Below are 21,685 nucleotides of genomic sequence, written 5' to 3'. Positions count from 1 at the left end.
CCCCACCCCACCCCCAGTTTTTCCTGTGGATTACCTAACCCAAAGAGATAAACAGATGAGCTTACTGCATCTATCCCACAGCTGGTGGGTCACTAACCAAGCACAAGGAAAGCCTTAGGCTGAAGTGGGGAAGCAGGAGGAACAAGGAATGCCTGGCACAGCGGGAGCCTGCAGCTATACTGGATTATGTGCAATGCCAAAGCACTTCCCTCGGGCCGTGGGCACACCACTGCTTTCATATAATATAAATCCATGCTGCTGCTGCTACAAAAGGCAGCCTACTATACTCCCTCTCAATCACTGTCTTATTTTCTCCCTTGTGCCAGAGCACACATGCTACGCCATGGGCTGGACTGGGAAACAAATCCGTATTAAAAAGCAAGCCATCGACCTGCCCTTCCTCCGGATCACTTTATCGACTGGGCTCTTCACACAGCTGAGAAGCTACTTGTGCCAGCACCACGGCGGGTGCCTGAGGAAGGAAGGAGCAGGTTTGTGGCACAGGAACAGCTAGACTGCTTGTTTGAGATGCCATGCCAGCTTAAAAAGGGCTTCTAAAATTTAAACCAGTAACTACCAACATTTTTATTTCCCACTTCTTAGATATTATCAAATAAATTAATTCTTTTAAACCAACTAATTGAACATGATGAATATATAAAAAGGAAAATTGGGGAAGAAGAGAGCAATGATTTACACAAATTAAGTGTGCAACACCGATTATTGTTAAATTACTTTTGTATATGAATTTGAAAGCTTTGATCATCTTTAAACCTTTAAGGAAAATACTTTGAGCTGGTGTTTTGAACTGGATGGAACCAAGTAGTATACAGAATCAGAGATAAGAGGGAAAAAAAAATGTAGTGCACCCAAGCAACAAAATCAGAACAAAAAGAGAGGAAATAAGATACAATCAAGAGCAAAGCAATGTATTATTGTCTGTTTCGATATCTCAGAGTGGAACATTTTGTTTATTTACCTCTGTTTCCTCATCCAGCAAGAACAACTGGTCTGCATTAGCTATGCAACATTCATAACTCTAATCAACTGCTTTGGCTTTCTGAAGATCTGGTTACATTTAATTAGGTTCCTAAAACTATACTAAATAATTAAATTTAGTTAGCATAGTTTTTGGAGATCAAGCATCCCCTGATCACGTGGGGATTGCTACACATGGGGCTGCTTGCACAAAGAGCTACATGGCTTACGCCCTAATATTTCACTAGGGAGCTCGCACTTTAAGGTTGTTTACAATCCTTCAGAATTTAAGAGCAAAGGCAGTGTCATCAGCAACTGAATTGATGTAATGTTTAGCTGCAGCAAAATAGGCAGTGTTTCTTCTGCTGTCATTCCCAGCCCTCCCCCACAGCTGCACAGCCCTACCCACTTCCCTCACTGCAGGTCCAGTATTTGTTGCATCCTTCCAAAAGTAATTTTGTTTATTAACATTGCAGGATTTTCTTAGAGTTTTAAAAAAATATTGGGTTTTATTTATTTAGGATTTAACAAGACAGTAGAAAACTTTAAATGGACTGCAGAGAGCCCCAGCAACTGTTATTACTGGCAAACGTGTGTGCTAGAGGCATGCATCGCAGTTGCTCAATGGAGCTAAGCAGTCAGGTGGTCCCAGGAGGGCTCACAGAAGTGTACCCCCCTCTTTTCCAGGATCGGAGCTTTAGGGCACCTCTCCCAGCTGAGCTAGCCTTTCATGAGCTATCCTTATGTTAGGACAGGTGATGCAGCTATGTCTGCCCCTGGGTAGCTTTTCAGTAGCCTTATTGCAGGGGACTGGGCCAGCTGGCCCTCAGACCACCTTAGGCTGGCATGACTATTGTTTCCAGGACCAGAGCTTTACTTCTGTACAGCGCTGTATCGTGCAGATGCGCTAACTCTGATTCTCTGATTAAGAGATTTCTACTACAATGCTGCACTGTACCACATAAAAAACCCACATTTTTACAGACATCCCAGGAAAACTGAAAGCACAACCTAGACTAGATAAAGCAGAATACTACTACTGCAGTCAGTAAACCTGAAGTGACAAAGACTCTTGTCTGGGGATTAATCTATACTTCTGTTATTAATTGGCTTACATTTTATTACTAGCAATTTTTCACCAGCTTAACTGCTCCCCCTCCCCATCTCTGCCCCCAACATAATTTCAGAATCTCTTCTTTGGTGTAGTACATTCCACCTAATACTTATTATTATTTGAAAAAAACCACAGAAGTGAAACTTGTCTCCAGTGTCTGTAAGGTTAATTTGAACAGCTTTGTACTGTTGTACAGATTTTTACCACACAGCAGCCAAGAAGCTGTTAGAATGAGGCATTGTCAAAAGCAAGATGCAGTCTGTATTGACAAGATAGCGATTTTCTTCACATCCAGGATATTTATCAATAGGGACAGTATCATTACTGGAGAAAAAAATGTATGCAAGCACCTATTGCTGGTAGTTTTTCACTTGTTTCCCTCCTGTACCATAACAGACGCAGGTCTGACAGACAGATAACAATCTGAAAATACTCATTTCCACCTGGGGCCCCCAGCACCTCCTTCATCCCAAGCAAATGCGACTTCTCTCTGGCACTGTTGTGTAACTCAGGGCTCTTGCACACACAGCTTCCACCAAGTATAAAAATAGCAGAGTAACAGAGCTGAATGGTCTCCAAAGATGCAATGTACATATTTCACAGGAGTTGCTTTTAATCTAGCACTTAATCAGTTCCTCAAAAAGACAAGTCTAACCTGTTTTGTGGAAAACAGGTAGGTTGTATTTAAAGATTATAATATTTTCACCAATTCCAATGTTTTTTTACAATTTTTTAAAATTACTGAATTAAAACTGTTTGAAGTCAAGCAGAGATAAATCCATGTTGCCTACTGCAATCCCATAAATGTCTTCATGTATCATGTATGCAACACCCAGTCACCAAGGCATCTAAGCAGCACAGAGTTGCTCATATTATACTGGAGCAGAACCGTACCCTAAACTATGAAATGCATCTTTTTTTCCCCAGTGTGCAAAAGAACCATAAGAAACATTTAAATGTGTTAAGAAAATACAAAAATACTCCTTCAGAGTCTGCTGTTATAAACAACTACTGCTCAGATAATTGAGCTGCTTCCTTTGGCTACTGTGACAAGGTTAACCTTCACCTACCCCTTAGCTAGAGATATTTGTGCAGACATCCTCATGTTGGTATTTACAAGGTCACACAAAAAGCAGTAGGCTGCCCTTGCTCAATTTTGCTAAACAAAACCAGAAAACATGTCTGTCTTCATTGGAATCAGCACTGTCACAGATGTCAGAAGATATAAAACTCCCAACTCAAACACAGTAAAACCAACAATCTACAAAAACAGGTCTTTGCTAAAGGCATCTCAGTGAAGGCAGACCAGAGGTGCTCTGGTTTAGTGGCCATGTATCCTTTTCCTGCTACATGGATGTGAGAGACTGAAATGTCACATGATTGTGTCAAAGCTTGCTTGTGTCTGTGCAACCCTCCAAGAGAGGCTGCTGCGGCCTGTGAATTGGTCTGGGGGATGTCGCCCAGGGAAGCAGGAGTACATTGAAGGGTGCACCCCCCACTTCTTGGTGGTTGCATTGTCCGGACTCTTTAGATAAACCTCAAAGGGGCAGACATGGACTGAGCTGGCCCCATCCTGTAGCCGTTTGTGGCTCCATTGTGTAGGCCAGACCCTATTCGTGCATTGCTAATGAACTGACAAGGGGCAAACTTTCCTGCCCTGAAGCCAGATGCAACAAAACCTGTGGGACCAGAGAAAAAAACCTAAAGGTGAGCAGATATGCTAATCAGTAGATATGCTAATCAGTGGATACGCTGAACTTAAAAAGGCAGCAAACAGTTTTGCTCAGGGTGCATCCACCATCAAAGCCAGATCCATGGGCACCCACCCACAGGACGCTGCTGGATCCATGGTGGTGCCTATTCTTGCAGCCCTATCCCACATCTTTGCTTTATTTCTGTCTTTTCCTTCCATTCTGTCCTATCACTACCCCTCTTCACTTTTTTAAATAATAAAAACCTGTTTGGGTATACGGCATTTGACCTCATTTGTGTCTTAATCTCACTCTTGGGATTGTATCAAAACCTCCCCTGACATTGGATTTCGACAATGGAGAATCTGGTTTTCTGGTAAAGACAAGCACCATTCAAATAATTGCTGCCATTTCCATAATTTCAGGTTCACTGAGATCCATTTATTGTTTTAATTACACTGCTATTTTAGCTAGAAGACCAGGATGACTTCTTCCAATTTATATCAGTTATCTATAATAACATCAAAATATATTGTCATGCTTTATACTCTGTCCTGTTAATGAACTGAGCATATCAGCAACTTTGGAAGAACAAAAAATACTGAAAAGCAAAGTCTAAAATTAACTGAACTGAAGCAATTTTAATTCTTGTTCCTCTCAAGGGAAGGCAGTGAGAGGATAATATTTCAATTTACTTCAAGTTTCTGAAGGTGTAGCTAAGCTGAAAAGGAGGAACCAAGCAAGAGTTTTACTCACTGATTATGTTAACTGTCTTGAGGGTAGCAGAATCCCTACCAGTTGCAACCTTAAGCCCAAATTGCTCAAATACCATCCATATTTACTATAGCTTTTGTGCTTCTGTCCATCACTTCACAATGGGCAGCCTTCCTTAGACGGTGAACTGTATTAGAGACTAGAAATTCATATGATATCTGTGAAGCTTTTTACATGTGACCAGGCTTCCTTCCTGCCAGCCCATTTAAAAATAAAATTTTCAAAATCAGATTTTGAATGTGAACAAAATAAATTAGAACAAAACCTACCTTATTTCCAGAAACCCATCTGTCAGTCCCTCTATTCTGTAATTACTCTAGCCAAGGCTAACTTCTCATTACGTAAATGTAAAATAAAGCTATATAAAGCTTACGTGGCCTGTTTGAAATAACATGGTTTTTTAAATCATTATTCATTTGTAAAGACTTACCTTGCTGAAAGAATGAAGGATCTCTCTACGCTTTCAATGTTCAATTCATTCTGATATGCTTCCTGGGTTGGCTTTTTAACCTTCAGTTGAGAGAGAAAATTGACAAACTGAAATGGTACTCTTATAGTTGCTTTAGTTTTACTTACTGTAAAGTCTCTTACATTTTTTATTGCAGAGGGGTATATTGGAGAGAAAAATCTCAAAAGTAGGAGATCATATACCAGTCCAGAAGGCCCAGCTACACTAAAATTACATGCAGCCCTCCATTTTATTTCACTGTGGCTCCATAAAACACTGGAGATGTACAGGGGAATGAAACTCAAGAGATGTCAGACACCTTCTGCTGTGCTTCAACATGCTCAGGCCTGTTGGCCTCTGAGCACCTTCTGCAAGCGGGCAAGAAAAGACTCTGCTACTTCTGCAGGACAAGATGTAGCCTACTGGTGCACCCCAGAGTGGGATCTGCCCCATACCCACAGGGGCTGGACCACCCTGCTGATCTTTCTGAGCCACCAAGTTTCAAACATAAGGAGGTTTAATAATTAAGTGTGGTTCTGAGCCACCACGAGACATCTCCTGAAAGAAGAGATTTTGCAGCTCTGCCTCTATGAAGGCCTTGAACTGAGCACCAGATCTACAGTGCAGCTGGACTTGGTCATCTTATCTGACAGGACCAGAGACAAGTTACTTGATTTCCAAAGCAATGGTTTGTTGTTCCCACTGTCACATCAGAGACTGTATCAATATATGGCATGCATGTCCCCTCTCACTACCCAGAGGTGTTCAGGGCTTAACTTTGATTAGCTTTTCACAAAGGCTCCAAAACCAAAGCTGTATCTTCCCTCACAATTAGCAAATCTCTATAAACCATGAAGATTTGATCCACCAGAAGCTTATCAGGCAGAGATACATAAGCTCTGGGTGTGGGCAATAAAAGCAGTTACAATGCAAAAGTGAGGCACTCTAAACAAAATACAGTACAAAAAATAAGTAGGCAGACTGTTTCAGTGTAGGACAATACTGGATGAAGTGCAGGTGAGATGATCCTGCAGGAACAATTTTTTAGTGTAACTTAGACAGCAATCCCCCAGGCCATATTATGCAAGAAACATTGAGCCTACAGGATTGCTCTGGAACATAAGCTTCTTTAATATCTCCTCCAACAATAAATACAGTTGCATTTTGAAAATTTGAAGGCCTCAGTTTAAACAGATTTGGAGAAAGACTCATTCTAACAAGTGACTTACCTTCATTCCAGCCAACGACAGCATGTTATTGAGTTTATACATCCCTGACTGAACTGGAGTAGTATACAACAGGGCATCATTGAACTGCAATATGAGAGCAATGCTTTTTAATGACTAAAGACTGTTTAGAGACAGATAATTTTAGATGCATTTTACTGGAAGTACAGAAATCATACAGCACTAAGATCAACTGTCCAGAAGGGCATCTTCCACTTCCTATTATTCCACTTGGAACCCAAGAAACATTTTCATGTATGAATTTAGATAACAATAGGTATCTATTTATATCCTCCTTCTGTAAATATACATTTGGCACATGAGCAAACAGTGCACGGATATCAAGAAGGACAAAAACGTTTCTTGTGTATACAGCTATACTGTATAACAAACTATTTTAAAAGGATATTAGAATTAACCATTCAAACAAAGCAAAACATTCCAGAAACTCAAAGAGCAGAATTAAGATTAGCAATTTATAAGGACAAATTTATCCATGTGTACCATGTGAATTTTACCAGCTTAAATGTGCATCCACTTTTTATTTCCTGTTCTACCAGACTTGGCTTTATTCAGTGCACTTACTAAACAGCTATTAAGATTTTTTAAATTTTCTGTGTTGTTCAACCAAACCATTTACTGCACATAAACACAGACAGAAAACTGAACTGTTTCGTAAGTTTTTGCTATGAGGTTCTTTGCAACTGTTTCAGGACTCTTGCTAAATCTACACACGATCAATGGAAAAAAAATCACTGCTTAAGCGCCTCAAGGTATAAACACTAGCCTATATTATTATATACTATATATTATATACCTTTTATATTAAAAAAAAACCACAAACAAAACCCAACCACAAACAAAAAACCCCAACCACCATCCCAAAAAACAAAACAAAAAAATCTGAGCAAGAGCCACTCAAATGAGCAGCATCTGATTTGGAAAGTCCAGCTCAGATAGCACCAGATTTTTGAGAATATTTCCTTAACTGATATAATTTGCAGTTATCTCAGTGCTTTATATGCTACAAAGTCATCTCCAGAGCATAAGACAGTCTTAGAATACATACTCCATGACTGCCTTGGGAAATACTTATTTGTATTCAGCCAGGACTGTGGACCAATAATGCCATAAATTACACATGGCAACAGTTGCTTTAATATCTCAATAGAAGAGATAAACAAAATGTGCAAGTGGAAACAGAAACTTCAGAGATGCACAGGAGTTTCAAAACAAAATGGTAGCAGAGACAGGAAGAGAACCGAGTACCTAACTTCCAGCCCAGTGCCATGCTCAGGATACAAGCGGGCTTGGGAAGCGGAAGGAGAGAAGAGGAGGGAGGGAAGGGTGAAGAGCAGTAGCAGAGTTGTAAGTTTTAATATCTGGTGTTACTAAGTGGGATGGAGTAACTGTGTTAGTTTTCGCACTACTACAGGTAACATCTCATAAAAGCACTCAAATCTGAAATTAGCATTGTTCAAAACAGTACATTTTCGTGAGAAATAGTTTTCTACTAAAATTAGTGCATATACAACAGATCTCTCTGAATTAAAACTGGGCAAGCAGAACAGCAACAATTGGTCATTTTTTCCACTGCCTGAAGTTATTTATGTTTGTAGTGTAATGTTTCAACCACTAAAAATTACACTACTGTTAGGCACACAGCATCATACACAGCAACTTACCAGAAAAAACATTCGTGGCTGCATGACCTTCCGGGACAGCTTCATCAGTGTTCCCTCTTTCAGAAAGACCTAGCAAATTAGAACAAGGAACTCAAAACCTAGCTTTTCAGGGCACAAATTGTACAAATGAGCTGACTTCTTCCCATCATCGTTATTACTATGATTATTATTATTACTACACTAGAAGTTCGGCAAAAACTTTTGGATTCAAGGTTCCCTTTCTGAGAAAGGCTGTCCATCCTTAGGTTTCTCTAAAAGTGAGTGTAAATAGCTGCATTACAGTTTTCCATGCTGCACTTGAAACCATGACAGATATAAGGTTAAACTTGAGGAAGAAAACCTGCCTGCAAGGTCTGGCAAGGAATCATATTCTAAAAATCCTAAAAATTCTTAAGTTTTCATCAGATAAATGTCTAAAAAAACCCCACACAAATATGGAGAGGCAGTATTCATTTGACTGTTGGAAGTGAATAATTAAGTGATAGACCATTTTTCTTCTTGGTATATGCCAGCTTCAATACTTCGCTTGCATGTCATCTGTGCTGCACTTTTACTGCAATTTGCTGAATGCCGTCTGGAGGACCTACCCTTCCTGGCTGTACGATCTCATGGTGTCCATTTAAACTGTACTGAATCTGCATGAGTTTCTGAAAGTTATCCTGGAAAAAGCAGAAGGTAAGTAATTAAAAAAGGTAAGTAAGCCCAAAAAAAGTAATTTCCCTTGCATTCATTACTTACTTAAAAAGGAAAAAGAAAAAGAAAAAGCTTTCATCAACTAGCTTCGTAAGTCAAAATACTTACTCCCTGCTTCATGATGTCATTGGCATGGTTTGCAACTTCTATGACAACAGCTAGAGCATCTGAAGGATGAAGAAATGATTCTTTGGTTATTCAGACTAGTTAGCATTAGTATTATGTAAAGAACAGGTCCAATATTGACCTTCCACGTTTATGCCAAGATTCAAGGACATGATGGTAGAGTCGCTGGATTCAGGAGCACTTCCCATAGATCTCAGAGTCTTTGGGTCATGGTTTAATAAGTGTGCCTAACCAACTCATTGTTCAACCAACAGTGTCAACCATTTCTTACAGTTAATCAAAACAGTCCACTAGAAAAATTAAATTCTATTTTCTCACAGAAAGAATTACTTTAATGTCAATGTCTCTATTTATAGCAGAAAACAACATTTTAAGCGAGACTACTATAGTCTCTAAAGCATTTAGAGTAATGGAAGTGCAGTCAGGCACTTCAAATAAAGGAACTACATTTGCTTAGAAGTCCACAGAGAAGTATACCAAACCAGGTAAAACCAAAGCCTTGGGGTTTTTCTCCAGATAATCATTGGAGTATTAGTACTGCAGAATGTATATTTCCCTTATTGTTGAGTTCATATCAGAAAGAAAGCATGTTAAAAGATACACCTTTCTGAACTGAAAGGTTCAGAAGGTCAGAGAAGCCATATAAGAAACTAAACTGAGGCGCGAACTAAAAGTTCCTCCTAAGTCAATCTAAGGAGAATTTTTGTTCAAGATTTTCATGAACCAAGGCAATGCAAGCACAGGAGTCAAATAGTTAAAAAGCATAGGACATATCAAGTACCTGATCAAAAATTAACTATAGATACAGATGTCATGATGTCAACTGAGCCTGCTTAAAAAATAGCTGGTGGTCTCCTACTAGAAAATGCTGGAGCTGCTGCAGACAAAACCATCCTCAGATCCCACATGCTTGAAATAAAATGAAGGGAAATTTAGCTAAATTCGCGAGGACAGGAATTAGTACCTGATTTTTTTTATTTTTTCCTTGATTTATCATCTATCATCTATTAAAAACTTAAAATTTTACTCATTGACTCTAAGATAGATTGAAGAATGTTAGAATTTGCTGGGTTTTGAAGGGAAAGTTCCAAGATCTCAGGGCTACTTGTAAACAAAACTAAACAACAATATAAAATAATGTATAGGATCAAAGTCCATAAACAAGGTGGGTTTTGGCAGGGAAGAGCATTCCAATTCCTATACCACTTAGCTGGAGTAATGCATTCAAATGAAGGTCATCAGGAAGAATTGTGGTGTTTGGTTTTTCTTCCAAGAATACTAACTATAACCAAGCCTATCTTTCCCCCTGCCCCCACCAGGGAATTTAATAAACTAAGCAAAGTCAGAACTAAGTTAAACTTAATTATCACGAGAAAGATCTGGGTGAGTAAAGATTAGATTTTCTTTTCTTACACAGTTTCGAAGATAGAGTATGGAACATGTTAAATGCATAAAATTAACACTGCTATTGTTACAACTAAGCTTCTGCTTTGATGTATGAATGGACAGAAAAATATTGTGGGAGGTAAAACTACAAAACACACAGAAGCGGAAGAAATCACAAGAAAATTTAAACTATATGTATATTTACATTGCTTACGTTTCAAGTGGTCAAATACTTAATGTGAAGTGCAAGTACTAGTTTGTTCACAACCATAAGAAGTGCAATACAAACTTTTCTATCACTTGAGGAGACATGATTTTAAATATTTTTGGCTCATATTTTCAATATACCCAAACAAATATGTCTAAACGTACTAAGAAAGATATTTGTTCATAAATTTTACAGTACTGTATCAGCAGACAAAGCTATAAGAAAACAAACATGGCTCAGTGCATTTATTGCAGTTCAATCAACGACACATGCACAACCTGCCTAAAGACAATGGGCTTGCACAAATGTCACTAAACAGACTGAAATAAGTGACAGGGGCTCATGCAAATGAAATAGAAACACTGGCTGGGAGCATTTTCAGTACTGCTGAGGCACATACATGGAAGAAGGAAACAGTCTGAATGCATATTGCCTTGCTACACTCAAGTTAAACCAACTTAATCCCAAACTACCATGAAACATGTAGTTCTGTCCTCTTCCATCACCAACTATTCCTTCTCATTTCCTCTTGTTTCCTTTCCTGCTATGTGCAGGCAAACTTGTGGAAGTCACCTGTGTTTGTGCAACTTGTGATAAGTCAAACTGGAAAACTCCTCAGGTTAAATATAACCCTGAGCAGCTCCTTGATCTTGTTCACTCCTGACACGTGAACACTTGTCCTGGCACAATGAGAGAGGAAGAGGCCAGAAAGGCTCATAGCTCGGGCAGAACAGCTAGTAGACCAGACTGCCTATCATGAGAGGTCTACAGATGCAAGGACCATCTCTTTCAATAGCAGTGCCCAAAGTATCTGCTTAAGCTGCTTGGGGAACTTCACTCTTATCTCTTGGTTTCAACTCAAGGGTGAACTGATACCACTGTCAGCTCCAAACTTTCTGAAACACAAGTTCTCAATCTTTCAGTATCTCTGTTAAGAAACTTAGAACTAAATAGAAAATATTTCTATATACTAGCTTAACATTTTGTATGCATATAAAATTTAGAAACGTTATCATATGTGCATAAACTGTTATTTCTTTAATCTAAAGAGACATTTACCTTGAGTATCCCTATAGTCTGCAGATTCTTCTAAAAGATTCTTTAAATAATCTGTATAAAGAAAAAAATAACAGAGATAGTTCTGTTAAAGAAATAAACAGCATCAAAAAGTAGTAAAAAACACCTTTTTCCTGGAAATCTGCTTTTCAGGCAGATCTGTCCCACAAAGATCTACTGCTTAACCTTTTAAATCTGTCGAAGTAATAAGAAAACTAGTGTTTCCATAATGAAATTATATCTTGGTATCTTGTTCAGGAAAGAGAAGGTTACTGAAGCAGTGGCATTTTCTAAAGAAAAATGATATTGTTTATATATTATTCCAGAACAAAACAAGAAAGTGAAAAATAATTACATGCTTGCTATCATTTACATTTAAGCTGATGCAAAAATTTTTGAAGATTATAGATACTTGCCTGAGCACCTAACTTGTCTATAGGTGAGAAGGAAAGATGTAGGCCATTACACATGATCTGATTATGATTAATATTTTTCAATGAAAGTATTATACCCCCCCCCAATGTTCAAATAGGCATTTTTTGTTTTCAGTTATAAACTTAGTTCCTCAGCCACGAGATGGCACCCTCAATCCATGAAAGTCTCGGGAGTTTAAAAATCTATTTTACTTGCTAAAATTAACTCCAAATGTAAGACTATACAAGAAAGCATCCCCCCTGAGTTTCCATTCCCTGGTCAAGTGTCTAGTTCACCAAAAAGTACAATATCCTGTCAAAAATTAATATACATTCTCAGTAAAAAGTCAACCATCTATTCTCTAAAAGATACAGCTTAGAACTGATTGAAAGAAACCAAATCAAACACTTTCAAATAAACATACACGTTTGATAATATCAACAAACACTGATTTATAATTACCTTCTAAATGAGGTATTAAGATTCTGGAAGATCTACTGAAGACTAATTATATGTGATCTAGCAAACATTCAATTTTAGCTTTGCAGTTGTACAAGTTTCATGTAGGAGTGAAATAATTCAACTCCCGTATGTTTGCCCTACCCAAGTTCATCCTTTTACTTAAGAAGGATCAGGAGCCAGTTGTTCCTGCCTTCATAAGATGTCTTGCTTCATATGCATGTCCCTCAGAGACCGCTCAGTGTACTGTAATTTCTTCCTTATGAAAAAAAAAAAAGTGGGAATCATGAAACATGTTTCTGCAGTAAAAATACTATGAAGAGTGAGAAATCTTGTCAGTTAATGAAAGCTTTGAGAAAAACAGAACTACAGGAAGAAAAACATTTGGCACTGAAATTTTTTTTTTTAGCAAAGACCTAAGGAAGGATCCAAGAGAGAAGCATAAAGAGCAGGTTGGGGTGAAGGAAGAGGAACTGACTGAAGTCTCCTTCAGGGAAGCGGGAAGGGGGCATTGGGAGGACTGGCTGGGCCATGGGAACACCCACAGCTTTCTGCTCTCCTCAAAGTTTTGTCTGATCATTATCAGGCACTGGTCAATGTGTGATCTTTTAAGGGAAGTCTGACACGGCACCAAAACCTCTCCAGCTAGGCTCCATAAATATTGCATCCCTCAAGATCTTGTTCTGTAGTAGCTACCAGACATTCCAGGGCAATATTTAGGTGGAAACACATTCAATTAAAAGCAATGTTCATCTTGGGTTATGCTGTCAAGAAGCTGGTGCAAGAGAAAAAAAAATCAGCAGGAGGTATTTTGAAAGGAATTGAGGAGAGTTGACATTGGTTTAAACTTGGTTGAACACCTAAAGGAACTTGTCACACAAGATAGCAGCTCTGCCCTCTCCTGCCCTTCCTGCTCTCTCATGCTGGAGCTGTGCCATCCTGTCCAGGCAAAGCACTCTCAGGACCCCATCATAAAGCAAAGCAAGCGTTACAAGTGCAGCTTGATCTTCATCGGGGCCAGCACAAAAGACTCCACTGGGAACCTCCCAGTATAAAGAATGAGTCCCTAAGCTTATATAGAAATATCAGCTTCTTAAAGCTGTCAACCACATACTCACCTCTATAGGCTGGGAACAAGAGATGAGGTGAGTATAATTCAGTCATCTGCAAATGTACTGCTGGCACTCTAAGAAACTGTTGCTACTATATGGGGACATTCAATTTATTACGCAAAGTAATTTCACTGGAAAACTAAAACCAGAGACCCAACATGGGAACTGTGTCTTGGCAAATTCATGCTTCATGACATGTTCCCCAGAACAACACCACTTTACATCACTCAAAAACATTTTTTGGATGGGTATATTCTAGCACTTTAAATTATATCATCAGTGATTAGAAGAGGGGTAAGTTAGAGATTGTAAGATAACTGCATTCATTTAAAATTCTGTATTTAAAAACAAAGGCAGCTTTTCCTTTACAAGACTGAAGCAGCTAAAAAACCCTGCAACTGTACAATCTTGAAAGTGATAAACACATAATTTTCATCTTAATACTCTCTATGTATATCTGGTAAGTGAACCTCAGTTCATAGCTAACAGCTTCAGAGAAGCATCAGAACAGATATTTTTAGTCTCTTCTGTGAATACACACTGGAAATTCTGTGCTTGCAAGTACTTTCTGGAAGTACTGACTTAAACAGGCAACCAGAATTCAGAGACATGAATAACATTACAGTAAAAATTTAGCAACAATATTCCTAGATAAAATAAATACAGAAGTCAAATATTAAGGTGGTATGATACCTACTGTCTTTGCCAAAAAAATCTTCCCCTCTGAAATGTGCTTTAGTTGTTGAGACTAGGAAAACCTTAAGTATACCTTCAGAAAAGCAGACTTAGAAATTAAAATTCATAACTCTGGTGGATACCCCAAAACACAACAAAAATCAACACAAGAGCACACAAGTACTGTTTACAACAAACAAAATTTCCTTATGCCCTGCTTCCACCTAACAGCAGTCAGCAATTCTCTCTTCATTCTTGCTGCAGGGCAAAGCCTATTACTTCTTCTCCCACTAAAAATTCTCTTCCACTTGATAAACTACTTTTTTGTCTCAGGTTGTCTAATTTAATTAAGTTACACTCAAAGCAGTGCTTCCTCAACATGCAATTGGCCTCAAGTCTGACAACTCTATTTCTGAGCTGCAAAGGAGCAGTGTGCTCAAAGGCTTATTTTTCATTCCCCTCAGCCTCTCACTATACTTCAGTTAAGGATAATAACAGACTCTCTGCAAACCTTATGTTGAGAAAAAGAGTAGAGAGGCTTATCACAATGAAAAGCCTGTTCATATTGTACAGTCTCAAGTCATCTACTCAAATCAGAGGTTTTCAGGAGGAAAGAATCACCTCTCCTTCATTTCTAGAAGAAATCAGAGGACTCTAATTAACCTCCCCCCAAAACCCACCTAATATTTGCTGTATAGAGCTCAGGGCCAGTATTTGGAGAAGTGTAAGTTCACTTGTTGGACTGGAGAAGCTGTGTAATTAAGCAGAAACACAGCTGAGCTGTGCCTCTCCTTGGCTGATTTACGAGTCCACCTGCTCTTTCTTTTGTGAGCACAAAAGTAACTCCACTTCAAAGCACAGCAACAATCTTGTGATGTGACCGTGTAAGCAGCAGGTTACCAGTACAAAGCTGTCCCACTGACACAGAACATCTAAATAGGAAGAAATCCCTGCTGATTCAGGCCTAGCAGCTTCATTTCCTGGATTATTTTCGCTCTCTGCTCTTACCCACTGCCCCCTCCTCCCTCACTAACAGATTCTGCACACACACATACACACCCCCCTTTGGCCTGGGCAGCTGCTGTATCACTGCATCTCACCCACTCCAACAATAGATCCAAATATTTTGCATGTCCTCCAAAGGTTTTGCAGCACAAGTTTATACAGAGATTGCTCAATATTGCACAGAGCTGCTAGGGGGTTACAGAGCAGATGGGTCATCCCAGACAGAGATACAGAAGAGTGAGAATTTCAAGCACAACAGAAAGGCATGATAGATTGAACCAACTAAAAATTAAACAGATCCAAAGAACCCACTCCCCAGATCCAGCATAATTAAATTTAGCCTGACCTCTTTTATTGCTCCCATAGAACAATACAAAATTACTTTTCTAAATCAGCAGCCAGCACTGCAATCCTATTCCTGCCAATAGCATTTCAAGGTGTATTTAAAGCTGGGTAGCCACAGTAAGGTCTGTAGAACGGGGACACCCACAGCAACTCTCATCACCACAGAATAAGGTTTTTCAGGTCTGAAACAGCCTGTCCCAACCACAATAACAGTTAAAGATCACAAGGAATTCTCCTTCAACATCTGAGTTTTGTTTCAGTGCCACTTACCCCTGATATCTCTTGCTCTGCTATGTATATTGACAATGGCATTCACTCCATCCTGATCCTCTGTTCAATCTTTTTAACTAAAACTTCCAAATTACCCAAAGATCTGCAGATTTGTGTATAACAAGACTATGCCATGCCCTGAGTCAGTATTCTTTTAAAATAAAGCAACTCTCCAAATGCTGTTTTATGGTTTGATTTCATCAATTAAGAGTCACTAAGATTTTCCCCGACAAAATATTCCATTTAATAAGGGGTTTTCACCCTTTTTTCAACACCTGAGACTAATGAGATTATTAAAATGAAAACAGTCAACATTAATAACTTAGTAACAGCTGTGTAACACTTAAGTCTGTATCTATCACAGCATCACTAGTCTAAGTACTTGCTGGGGAAATGCCAATAACCTGCTACAGAGCCAAAAAAAAAGGTCACAGAGCATTTTATTTTGCAGTTACTACATAAACAGAGGCTATTTTTAAATTGCTCATCAAGAGGCAATGGCTTTCAGAAACAATGCCGTAAGTATTTCCAAATCCTTACAGGAGCCATCCCCCTCTTACAACAAACACATCTCAAAATACTTCAACAAAGGAGGCCCCTATCATTGTCCTTCTTTTACAGAAAAGAAAGCATTGCATCATGGAGATGACTTGCTCAAGGTCACCCAAACATGCCAGTGCCTGAGCAGGGTATAGAACTCAAGACTTCCTAGTCCCAAATCAGATCTTCAGCCTACAATGCCCCTGTAACAAGTCTGAAGGACTTACTGGTAAACATACACTAAAAACATGTGTTTTGCCTTTAAAAGAGAATGGATTTTACAGACAAAACACATGGGTAGGGGAGAAACAGAAAAGCTACTTGCAGAAGTTCACAGTTGCATAGACATCTTTCACTTCTTTCTCCCAGCTCCAATTTTCCATACTACTTTTTTCCTTCATTTAAAAAACCCAACCCCCAACCCTGAACAAAAGTAAAAAAACCCTGAAACCCAAACCAGAACAGGTGCATTCCAACACTCTAAGGAAATTACAGGCTTCTATCACCACAGAAACAAACAAAAAACACCACAGGTTTCATGTTTTCCAAGTAGTGCTGAATGTACCATCAGGGAACACACCACAACGTTGGGAATATTAGCATCTCACTTGTGTATCCTATTGCAATCAGTATTAACAAAGAAAACCTCTAAACCCATGCCATGTTTTTTTAAAAAAAAGCTTCACATATCTGAAGTCAGATAAACACGCTTTACAGATGGATACAACCACCTGAAAACAAGTTTCCTGGGACTTGTGAAGACTGGCTTCTTAAACCTGCAAAAGAGCTCCACTGTACCTGTCAACAGGAGCCTGTATTGGGGAATCCTCTGAACTGGCTTGAGCAGATAGTGCTTGAGGGCCAGGCTAGCACAGCGGGGGCTCATCTGAAAGAAAAACCCAAAATATGTGTCGATTCAGTGGTAGTCAAGGGTTCCAGCAAAAGAAAACATAGCTACAAACAACTACCAGTTACAATGGATGAGCTTTATCTTAAAAAGGTTCAGCTAGCAGTGTTAAATGCTACAGACCAAGCATTTCCATGTGGAAGACTCCATGTAAAATTAATCATGCATTAAAAGACATCAGTAAGCACTCATGATCTGTGGATTCAAGGTGCTTTTGCTTATGAGGAAGAGAGGTGAATCTTCCCAGAAATAAAGGAAACACCAGTGGCAAGGGCAACATGCTCCGTTGTAATCACTTTCAGTGGCCATGAAAAAGCCAGACAAGACAGCAATGCTCACGGTAGAAATTTTAATTAATCCACACCTCTAAAGGCAACACAGAATTAAAAGATCAGTGCTTCAAAAATTTTAATTATCTTAAGTTCGCATCCAAAATAATGTCTAAAACACCCAGTCCTTAAAAAGGCCTCTTTTCTTCTTCCTGTCTTTGCTGACTCTGCCTCAAGCTCTTCCTTTGACCACTGTAAGTAGCCTTTTGAACCACTTGTAAAAAAATAGAGCTGAGATTACCCAAGGGGAATCCCATGTAATAGGAGGTACATTCACCATTTGTGTGGATCATGTACTTAGGGAGCTTGCACCTCTTCTCTGATTTGTTTTAAGGGAGTTATGTAAAAATCTGGCAATGCTCTTAGGGACATGAATCAGCTTTCATCTGTTTGTTGCATGTGCTGGGTTTGAAACTTCTAGAAATATGCAGATAAGAAAATTCACTTTGTAATATTTCCAACTAAAATGAAACACCATTTCCATGAGTAAGCTACTGCCCTATGATGTGGTAGATAAATCGACCTGGTTAAAATATGATAGTTAATTGGATTGATGGATAGTACAATCAGGAGACAAAACTAAAAAAAAAAAAAAAAAAAAGCAACTAGAGATTTTGTTAATGTGTCTTTGATCTAATTTGTAGCAAGTGCTACATTTTCTGAAAATCGACTTCCTTTATTATATCTCACAGTGGTAGTCAAAATCACTAGTTACTTCACAAAATCTGAATTTACTTCTTTCCACTTACACCCTACTAAGTCTCAAACCAAGACTGCGGGGGCGGGGGGCAGTCTCTAAAGCCTTATGGAGGCTCACAACTGCTGAAAAGCCACAAAATATAATATATCTTACAAAAGACTACAGTACCTCGAAGTCTTTGACAACTGAAGCAAAACCTGCATTCTTCTTACACTGTTCATCTAATAGTGCAACATTTTTATCAAATTCTTTGATGTAAGTTGAATACATCTTTAAGTAAGGACCCTTTTTAACAAATATATCAGCAATTCTTTGATGTTCAATCCTAGAAACAAAAAACAGAACAATCAGAAAGAGCCATAGAGAGTGTACATCTTAACCCTACAGCAATACATCTATCTTTTTCACAGCAAGATGTGCTATTTATGGTCTGAAGAAAAAGCTTACACTTCAGCAGACAGGCATCCATCTCAGTAGCTACTCTGAAAAACCTTAACTAGGCACACCTCGACACACTAGTTTAGTGTTAGATGACAAAATAGGCTGTTTAAAATGGTCTTGAACTGTTTGAATGCTTCAGTACAAGCTGGATTTCTGAGGAGACAGATCTTCAAACTTCAACATGCAGTCTCCATCCCTTAAAATCAAGCATGGGACTGCAATCTACCCATTTCAGTGCCTTTGTCGGTAAGCTTTGTATAGCTGATTTAGATCCACCCACCAGTGTAACTGAGAATGGACTTCAGTAGTATTGTGGCTGTCAATCAGTGCTGCGCCTGGTTAGTAGATATCAACTACCTTTAAAATGCAAACCAGTGTTCAGGACAGCATCCTTTTCTGCTAGTGAAATCAGTCAACTTATCATGCCCATGCAGGGACCAGAACTTTCAATTAAAAATGAGATTTTAAATAGAAAAGTGTGATTGCTAAAAACGTGTATTGAGATGCCTCCTGGACCTTTTTTAGGTACATCAAATTGGCAAAAAGTTCATCTAAATGGAAAATTATCTCCCATACCTTCAAAGTCAATTCTGTCATTTAAGAAGGCTCATGAAACACAAGAGTCAAACCATGGTCACATGGAATCACATAAGCCTACAGATAAATTTCAACATCAAAGGAATGGTATCCCTTTATTGATAGTCACCAGTGAGATAATCGCTCTTCCAGTTCCCTCAGGAGGTCCCGATTGAGTTCGTACAGCTGAGGTAGGTAGTAAAGGATCTGATTCAGGATTCTGTCCTCAATCACTGGCTTTCCAAGCTGCCTAGAGGCATGCGCCACAGCATCCCGGAAATCCTGCCGGAGTACAAAGAGGACAGAAACCCCCATCCCATGAGAGAACAGCCTTCAAAGCACCAGCACAGACAACAGCGTTCTCTCTTGCAGACATTCCAGGCACTGCTCCCTATTACCAAAGACAAGGCGTGTACCATCTGGGTTATGTTTCTCTGCAGTTTCAATTTACTCCCCTGGGACTGCCTTAATCCCTTTGGTCTGACGCTGGAGCTTTACTTTCTTGCTCCTGTATGCATAATATAGTTGGTGTTCATTATTTTTATAACATGCCCTTAAGAAATGTGCTAGTACTACACATGAGGAAACTCAGGGGGAGGAAAAAAGCTTGTATCTGTAAGGGTGTTGGCAGCCTTGAGTACCTTCTTGTTAATATTTGAGTCAAAAAGCAAAAATGCTCTATCAGCTAACAGAATCATAATATCTTATTTTAAAATCATTCTAGTTTTCATAGGTCATCTACAAATGCCCTTTTGGAAAAATGTGCCTCGGACAAAAATGTAGGGTCACAAAAGTTAGTATATGTAGCAGCTCTTCTACACACAGGAAAATTAATATCTAACAAAAAGATACAGTAACAACATGCAAGAATCATGAGATTTCAAATGTTAACAATAATCAAAACCAACACTGGTACCTTCAAAACATTTAGGGAGAGGAGGAAAAACCTGCTTACACTTGAAGGATCTTCTTATAGTATTTTTATGCAATAAACAGCAACCAACAGGACAGAGCTCAGGCTTACTGGTCCTCATTAAACTATTCAGAATTAAATTCTTGGGCCCAGACAAGTCAGTATGGCAAGAATTGTATCCATATTGAAACTCAGTATCCATTACATGAGGTATTTCTGATTACATGCAAACAAAATTTTCAAAATAGGTTAGCAGTTTAGCATTTGAATTGAAAAACACCACTAAGTGACAAAAAAAAAAGGAGATCTAAATTAGGTGGTGTGCTGTATATTGTGTCTCACTTGAATTTGGGCAACAGTGGAAAAAAGACAATCCAAAATAGCTCTTTTTGAGTTTGTGGTCTGCTGAAACCTGATAATGCATGCACAATCTATAGGTATCCTGAAAAAGGTGACCAACAACATGTTCTTAAGTACAACACTGAGTTATATTTTCAATGTGCATGGGGTCCACACCTGCCTTTGAAAATCTATAGGGTCCTCAGGTTGGGGCTAAAAAAAATTAAAAAAAAAAAAAAAGAAGAAAAAAAATTAAGCCTCCTCTTTGCCTCTCCCCAGGTCCACTACTACAGGTCTTACTAGCTATCTTATCAGTTCAGCATCTGGTTTCCCAAACTTAAGTCTCAACTTTCGTCTGCCCTCCTCTCTCCTCATTACATCATCTCTGGGCAGTGTGAGCTCCAGACACACTTTCTTGCTTTGTGACTCTCTGGGTCATGAAGGCTGTGACTGGGCAGTTATGACAAGAAACTGAAAGGAGATACAGGGCAATGGTTGTGATGGGGGAAGGCTGAGAACTAAATGTAAGGGAGTTAAAAAACAGATGGCCTTATTCATATGGAAATGTTCAGTTTTACATCCTCTGTGCAGACTAGTGACACATAGGTTAACTACCAGCTGCATCTTATGGATTTTCCTGACCCTAGGGCATTGCTTAACACTGAAATGATACATGAAATTACAATGGCAAAAGCTCAAATGAGGCATTCTGGAGAGTTTCACGCAAAATGCATCATCATATTATGATAATATTCACTCCCCCAATCACATGCACACACAATACACTGTATGTACTTTGCCATGGGATGAAACAAGAATTTTGTCTGAATGTTACATGGCTACTTGCACAATGAAAAGAAAAGCAGTTTTGTCTGTAGCGTAACAACAACCCAGGCTTTTCCCTGACCAAACAATAAAAGGAGAGCAAGGAGCCAGGTTTAAGCACCAGTAGATAAGACAGGAATGTCATTTGTAGTTAAGACCATTTATTTAACTTTCAGATATAGCATTCAAAGAGTCTGCAGGATGTTTTTCCAAATACAGATTTGGTTTTTTGACTAGCTTGATCCAAAGTCCATCAGCTTCATCAGGCTTTGGATAACACCATGAAAGACTGTCATTAAAATAGCCAACCATAACTTTATTTCCTCACCTCCTCCATCCCCCTCCACAACTGAGTAAATGGAGGAAGCCATGCAGAGAGGAAACGACGGGAAGAAAGGTAACGTGAAGCTTTCTAATGATGCAAACCAGCCTGCTAAACAACTAAAGATC

General features: G+C 38.9%; 1 protein-coding gene across 1 annotated transcript in view; it reads right to left on the bottom strand.

The window, feature by feature from the left end:
• FGD6 (FYVE, RhoGEF and PH domain containing 6) overlaps positions 1–21,685 on the bottom strand; it is a 92,411-nt gene that overhangs the window by 14,829 nt on the left and 55,897 nt on the right. The window contains exons 9-17 of the mRNA XM_026864751.1: positions 19,289–19,440; positions 18,310–18,466; positions 17,004–17,091; positions 11,389–11,439; positions 8,718–8,776; positions 8,504–8,575; positions 7,917–7,985; positions 6,235–6,318; positions 4,988–5,067 (exon numbers count right to left, since the gene is read on the bottom strand). Coding sequence (XP_026720552.1) covers positions 4,988–5,067; positions 6,235–6,318; positions 7,917–7,985; positions 8,504–8,575; positions 8,718–8,776; positions 11,389–11,439; positions 17,004–17,091; positions 18,310–18,466; positions 19,289–19,440 — 812 coding nt within the window. The remainder of the gene's footprint in view (positions 1–4,987; positions 5,068–6,234; positions 6,319–7,916; positions 7,986–8,503; positions 8,576–8,717; positions 8,777–11,388; positions 11,440–17,003; positions 17,092–18,309; positions 18,467–19,288; positions 19,441–21,685) is intronic.

Source organism: Athene cunicularia, assembly GCF_003259725.1.
Source record: "Athene cunicularia isolate RWA chromosome 1 unlocalized genomic scaffold, athCun1 chr1_part2, whole genome shotgun sequence".
In the NCBI taxonomy this organism is placed as follows: Eukaryota; Metazoa; Chordata; class Aves; order Strigiformes; family Strigidae; genus Athene; species Athene cunicularia.
This window is presented reverse-complemented; position numbering and strand designations above follow the sequence as displayed.